This window comes from Anopheles ziemanni, chromosome 3 (assembly GCF_943734765.1).
Source record: "Anopheles ziemanni chromosome 3, idAnoZiCoDA_A2_x.2, whole genome shotgun sequence".
NCBI lineage: Eukaryota > Metazoa > Arthropoda > Insecta > Diptera > Culicidae > Anopheles > Anopheles ziemanni.
The window spans coordinates 314,835-322,175 of NC_080706.1; the positions used below are offsets into that span (position 1 = coordinate 314,835).

At 40.9% G+C, this 7,341-nt stretch overlaps 1 protein-coding gene across 1 annotated transcript; it reads left to right on the plus strand.

Moving 5' to 3' along the window:
• The first annotated feature begins 594 nt into the window (after positions 1-594).
• Positions 595-4,067, plus strand: LOC131287708 (uncharacterized). The gene is made up of 6 exons (XM_058316785.1): positions 595-1,229; positions 2,456-2,612; positions 2,916-3,095; positions 3,675-3,743; positions 3,813-3,899; positions 3,960-4,067. Exons 1-6 carry the CDS (start codon positions 595-597, stop codon positions 4,065-4,067), a joined length of 1,236 nt encoding a protein of 411 aa, XP_058172768.1.
• The last annotated feature ends 3,274 nt before the right edge of the window (positions 4,068-7,341 follow it).

Sequence of the window (7,341 nt, forward strand, 5' to 3'; positions counted from 1 at the left end):
CGTGGTTAACATAGCGGAACTTCATCTTTCTTTAATTATCGGAACAATGGAGTGTGTACAACTCTGTTGCCAGTATTTAACGATCGTTTTCGCTCTGTTGTACGCGCTTACTTTGGAGTCAAAAGTTACATGCCTGCTAAAGCTCCTTCACGAGTGGGACATCCAGTTGGGATCTTTTAACTCCTCACTTGACCATCAACGATTGCATTTTTATATCACGGTGCTCACTGTAGGTACCTGTGCCTCGTACATTATGCTGGTCGGCACACATGTGCCGTTTATGTTACAGATTGCTCCCCATATCAGACCTTCGTTGAAAGATATATTACCGGCTGCCATGTTTGGGTTGTGCTACTTGATGCAAATAGTTCAGTTTCTGGTCTTCCTACTCATTATCAAGGATCGCTACTTTGTGCTTAACCGAGTTTTCAGGTAGGTGAATATATACGGTAGTGTTAGGGGTTAATTAATTATCGTGCGCATATGTTACAGGAGTGTTTGTCAACAAGTATTTATGTTTGTTCGATGAGTAAGCCAATATTTGGCACTTGAGACAAATACTTATGGATTCCTGCCCAAGCTTACATCAGTACAATGATGACTTCCAACGAGGACGCATTAAAAGCGTTTCAAAGTTTTACCCTGTTGTTGAAATGTCTCGGCCTGTATCCTCCAGTGACCTGTAGAAACAAGAGAGCCTTGCTTCGTTATAAACTTGTGAATATGTTAACCATCACAATGTCAGTAGCATTCTACGGTTTTTTGCTACTGTTCCATTCTCTCGATATGGAGACAATCAAGCTCGGGTCGGGCTCACTAATAATGTCCCGAATGCATGATTTTTATTTTGTATCACGTTATCTGATGGTTGTGGTCGTGTTGTTGCACTTCTACTTTAACCAGGGTACTGTCGACAAGCTCTTCGATAAACTCAACAATGTGTCTCATACCATCGTAGAACTAACACGAAGCCCACACAACTCAATCGGTTATATTGGGACGAGAAGATTTGCTAAACATTTGCGTTGGATCTCAATGACATATCCGTTTATGTTCGTGACGATAACATACCTCGTGGAGCAATTGATGCCCAACTATGGCGTGCGTGTCCACGCGTTCAATATAGTGCGTCTGTTGTACTTTTACTCGTACGTTCACCTGTGGATGCAATCGATTTTAACATTGCTTCTTGTGTTTTCAAGATTTGCTGCAATCAATCGTATTTTTAGGTAAGAAACCAAGAAAAATTAATGAACCTATTGCTAATGTTATTCTATCAACAATTTCTAAGTAATCACTATTCCTTTAAGCCTTTACAATTAACCACACACACTCCATGAACTATACCCCTTAGTCTCTATAAAGAAATTGATGCGCAAACTCTCCCTTTGTAAACAAAAGATGAGTTCATAAATGGTGTCGATAAAGGAATGAATATAGTAATTAATTCTTCGCCACGAGGAGTGGCGTTGTTTAGTGCAGGTAAATAGAGAATGCAAATAAGGCCAGCAAGATTAATTGATTTACTTGGCATGGTTGTGGAAAAAGGATGTAATTCAATCTGCCACACCCGAATCGTTTTCGACGTGGCATGAAAAGTATCGAGCAAAAAGCTTCGCTTTCATTTTAGTGAGTCAGTGTACTTTCGGGTGGTGGCTTGAGTAGAGAGTTATTGTTGCGTTTTTGACGGTCGTCGAGATGGTGTATAAGGTGTTGCAAAAGTTAAACACCTCCAGTTCGGCGGAAGCTTTTCAGCCGTTCTTGTTGTTGCTGAAGTGTCTCGGGTTGGCCCCGATGATCAACAATGTGAGCAACAAGCGCTCGATTTCGATGCTAAACGTCGTTATCCTGCTTGTTATCGGTTCGCTTTACATTAATGGACCCTGTCGGCAGATTCAGCGTGACATGCTGCGCTTCCAGACGTCTCCACTCACCCTGAACAGTCGCATCTTTACGTATCTTTTAGGCACCGTCGTGTATCTGCTGACCATGCTGGCACACTTCTTGCTCCGTCATCGAATGGGAGAGCTCCTTCAAGCGTTCGCCAGCATTGATCTCGATTTGCAACAGGTCGGCTTGAGGATCAACTATCGAATGCACCGTTTTCTTATCATCGCCGGCATGCTCTGCTTCTTGTGTGGTATCTTTGCAACTTCGACCCTGGTTTATGCGTACAAAATTACGGTTCTTAACAATCAGCCCAACTCTGACGGACGCTGGTATTACAACATGTTTTCCTTCATCTATTATAATGCCGCTTTTCCCACCATTACGAGCTACTTTGCCATCGTGCTGTGTTTTTTGCTCGTGCGCTTCCAGCGTCTTGCCATGGCAATCAGGTGTGAATGTTACCCATGCGCACCTCAGAAACGAATGGGGGCATCGTTTTTCACGATGTGCAACCAAAAACTGCTGCGGCAACGATTTTATCTTTCTTTGTTTGTTTCTTTTCTAGGATGTACTTCCCCACAAGTCCTTCGACCGTGGGCAGCCGGGGAGAGTTCGCAATCTGCAGTGAGAAGGAACAGATTAATGTGCTGAAGCAAATCAAAATCCTGCACGACAAACTGAACGATGTCGTGGAGCTCGTTAATTACTGCTTCTCGGTGCAGGTGAGGCGTTCTTGTGTCTTTGTGAAACTCTTTGCCATGCAGTTGGGCACTCTAGTTGTGCAGTCGTGCACAATCGTGCCGTAAGGACGATGGACCTGCAAAGCGTAAGGACACGTTTCGGAACCAGTTTGAAAGACTGCTTACCCAAGTGAACCAAATTCAAAAGAACACTTGCCCTATAACACGTGAAGTGCCGGTCACGATTTTGCAAACTTTTCCCACTTTAACCCATTCTTACCGTCATTGTGCTTCTGGTGCTTCTAACGTCTTCCTTCACTCATACTTTCCGTTGTTATTCATCAGATCACATTTTGTGTCGGGTTGTGCTTCGTCATCGGAGTTGTCTGCTCGTTTGGTTTGTTTCGTGCGTTCATCTATCGCAACGAGCTGTTCTACATGGGTGTGCTGAACTTCATCTGGTACATGTACTATCTCTTTTTCGTCCTGTTCTTCATCGCCGTCGGCAGTAAGATATCGCGCGAGGTAAAGGTTCACCTAGCACCATCCAACGGTGCACGACGCAATGTATGCTTTATTAGAATATAAGATGTGCATCTTTTCAGTCTCCCCTTTTGCTCTTATGTTTGCAACTGACAGTACACTCTTTGATGGCGTAGAGTCCAAGTATACATATTGTAAAAGTAATGGCACCAGTCGAAGAACCATCTCCTAAACAAAGAAACTTAACACTTATCCATCTGGCTACACCGTACGGTATAATAAATCCGTATCGGTTTTTATCCGATCACATCATTTGGAGGGGCGCATGCGTTGATTTACGTGCGTATATTCGAATTAAAAAAATAAATGGAGGGCATTAACAGGGCAGCCAGATACGGTGGTACCTGTGCAAACGCGCCTGTGTGAAACCGTCAATTGTGCGGACGTCAAAGTGTTAAGAAGGTTAAGTTTTTAGTTTTAGTTGTAATGAGTATGATTTTTATACGCTGCTTAATTTTTGTCCACATTAAGACTTGTTTATGGATATGTTGTACCGTTTCTGCAAAAAAAAAAAAAAAAATAAAAACAGAAAAATCATAATTTTCCTTTTCTCATTGCCAGGGTAAACGAATTGGGGTGTTTGTACATAAAGCCATCAACTGTTCGTCATCTGCAGCGGTTATCAGTGAAGTAAATAAAGTCTTTGAAACATCGTTATTGGACTGTGTTTACGATACTGATTCTTTTCTTCGCACTTAGTTAAACTTGTTTTCCCAACAGTTGCTCCATCGCTGCCCGGTAATAACGTGTGGACTCTTTGTCTACGATTGGACCCTATGCTACACGGTAAGTCATAAGCGAACATCACAAATAAATAGCCGACCTAAGCCGATGTCATTTTTTCAGATGATTGGTGCTACGGCGACATACCTCATCATCCTGATTCAGTTCGATGTCTCGTTCCCGAACTTGGTCAATCTGAACGCTACTGCCGTGTATCGTTCCAGTACATAGAATTATTTCTTCAGCAAACAACAATAGTAGTATTTGTTTTCATTTATCAACCTTTTCCAGCTTACTTCAACTTTTGCAAGTTTCTTTTCAAGGATGAAATATGTTTAGGATAAATGTTTGCACAGGAAAATATCCGGTGTGGAGTTATAAACTACTTTTTTATAACTACTTTTCTCTAAAAGTCAATTCATAAACACATTGCTAGTATTCTACTAGTTATTCTACGTAAGCTTTTGTTATAAGCGATGTATTGAAAACTTGACCTATTCTTACTCAACATTTTATGAAGTCCAAATTTACATCGTGAACTCTAAATGATATTCGATGTTTTCCCAAAAACCGTAACTGGTTTTATCTGATAACTTAAGTGTCAAAGAGTCGTTAGTATTTGTATTTTCTGAATCGAATAATGTTTTAAAAAATCTTATCAAATAAATTTTTGCTGCACAAAGCAGGTCAATCACCTTCATACAGCCCACAAAAACAATTTGACCTTCTCGTTTTATAGTGTTTTTTATACCAATTTCAGAGCCTCTGTTCTCAATGGGGTAGATGTGTCTTGTGAAATCCTCTTTATCGAAACGGGTTTATCCATGGAGTCACTGAATTGGAAACGCCATTTGTGGTAAACGATGAGGACTGTTTCGCTCCAAGCGAGAAAAGGGTCTTCATTTTGTTCGAGGTGCTTTGGTCAGTTTCGCCCTTATCAGGGAATGTATCAAATTTCAACGGCGTGCCATCAACCATGTCTCAAATAAGTTGGGTTGGGGAGAGAGAGAGAGCAAGCGACAAAATTAGTGAATCAGAAAATTGCATAGTATAAATTGCAAAAACTGGAAAACCAGGAATCGAAAACGGTGAACGGCAATGAATGAATAGATTTTTTTTTATAAAATCGAATCCTTCGGTTCAGGGCAGCTGAAATTGCGTTTTAAATAAGTATGACTACAAAAAACTGACACATTGCTTTTGGGATATTCAAGTAAGCTAAATGGAATGGTATTTTCTGGATTTTGAAAACAAAAATTCAGATGAACGTTTCATCCACAGCGATGGGTCAATTTGAGATTGACGGTAGTTAAAATTGAAAGAAGTTCCGTTCGTTCACGATATTATTCTATCATGAAGCGTTTCGATTTAAAATGGAAGCAAACTGGCCACCCTGGCTATTTAAATAACTTTAGTCTAACGAAAGCTAAAGCACAAAAAAGACGGGAAAATATGTAAGAAAAAATAGAAATAGGAATGAATTTTGATGAAAAATTTCATCTGACTGAACAACGATGAATTTCCAACCAATTGAACGTTTCGCTCAGAATCATTTCATATAGGCTGCAATTTCGCCACTGGGCTCTTTCGCAATCCCGTTCTGTGCGTCCCGGCAATTGAATGCAATTTAGTTGAGTCAACCAACCGCAAGACCAACGACAAGTGCAAATTTACACCAACGTGAATCTTTTCTAGAGGTATTTGCATTTGATTCGTGTGTTTGGCCCAGTGGCTTAGTACAAAACAAGGCTAGTGCGTTTTGGCATCTGTTTTCGGTTAGGCAGCAATGATTTTATTCGCAAGGTATATTATATACCTTTGATATTTTGTCAAACTGTTCAATATCACTGCTATTGAATCGAAAAGTTATGAAAATGGATTGATTTTTTATTGATGTTATACGCATGGCATAACACGACTGCATGAAAAAAGGATCATGTATGAAATTATTTTATGAATTGACAAAGAAATGCTGTGGTGTGTATTGAATTTCCACCCTCAAGTAAGTTTTCGATTAGTGACCCAAATGGTTGAAACGATTGCAAAGCACGTCTCGGAAGAGAAATCAAACATTTTTCAACAAACAGTCTCACTTACAGCTGTTGTGAATGTTTGGTTACCGATGGCACGGTGGGAGAATTGTTTTGTGTTGGGCTAGACGTTTCATCCCTCTGACCCCAAGGATCCTGGCGATGGACGATCGTGGCGCGTCGGTATGCAAGTAAAGTTTTCCAATTTGTCTTCGAAAGTTGTCACACACTTTTCCGGCTTGTTGAAGCTTGTGAATTTCGTAGAATCGATCGGCATAATCCGACGGGGGGCTGTAACTGGTTTTGATATTGTGTAAAATCACTTTCCTCCCCTAGTGTTCTAAAGGCACACGCACGCTGCCCAATCAAATAGCAAATAAAATAACAAATCGCACAACAACCGGACCGAATCCCTTTTCCGCATTCTTTCCCACTTAACTGCGAGTGGCCTCTAGGCCCACAGGTTTATTTTGGAACACGTGTGTACCAGCCGGCTACAGGAGGTTTGCGTTTTATGCGTGTGTATTTGTTTTGGATTGTTAGGTTGATACTGTTGGGTTCTGCGCCTTGAGCTATGGTTTTCATTTTCAGCAAAGCGTGACGGTTGGAACGGGGGCTTTCTTTTCTTGCCTTGTTTTTGTCTGCAAGCCAGCTTACAATCCCCAACATTAAAAGGACGTTTATTTGTTGTTTGTGGGGGAGGAGTCTGTGTACGAGTTTATGGAAGCTTTTATTTGCTTTATGCACGACCCACTGTTACACTTAACTCCAACGCCCACGACGCTAACGAGCCTGAAAAGAATCCGTGGAAAGACAAAAAACAAAGAGCGAAAACACAAAAACGCCTGGGTTTGTTTGCTAATTTATCACCATGCTGGGGAGAAAATCCCCGGAAGACTGTTTTTTTCCTCGGATGATTTGGACCCAGCTTAAAGTGGTCACATTGGTCGATTTGAAAATAACGTTGCACACCCTAGCAGGCACTCCGTGGTTTTACAGATGGTGAGCAAATGGAATGTATAGTAATTCGCCTTCTCTTCTTGCAACAAAAAAGCAGTCCAAATGCAGCTTCGGACTACAAGGGCATAGTTCTTCTTGGGCGTATACGGTCATATTGCCTTTTGCTGAGTAAACCTATCGTACAGTCGAGAAGATTCTTTCTTTTTTCTCACTCATCTTGTTTATATTTCTTTCGTCGTCTCCGAAACAGTCAAACTTCCCGGAATCGGAAGGATGGTTTTGAAATTTTCTGATGAGCAAAGCATTTATGTGTTTTCTGAGCACTTAAAAATTAAAATGGCGTTCAGAGGAAAATTAATGTTTCTCCTAACTCAGATTGTTTGGCCGCACATACATAAGGCCGCATAATGTTATCTATTAAAAGCTCTAACATCACTTTATTCTTAACTATAATGTGATAGCGTGCGCGCATTTAAGTTCACTGCTTGTGGCCCCGATAAGAAATGATTCAAAAA

Coding starts and splice junctions, on each gene's coding strand:
- LOC131287708 (XM_058316785.1), top strand. CDS start 595: ATGATGACTTCCAACGAGGACGCATTAAAAGCGTTTCAAAGTTTTACC. Junction 2,613..2,915: donor ATTACTGCTTCTCGGTGCAG/GTGAGGCGTTCT, acceptor GTTATTCATCAG/ATCACATTTTGTGTCGGGTT. Junction 3,744..3,812: donor CTGCAGCGGTTATCAGTGAA/GTAAATAAAGTC, acceptor CTTCGCACTTAG/TTAAACTTGTTTTCCCAACA.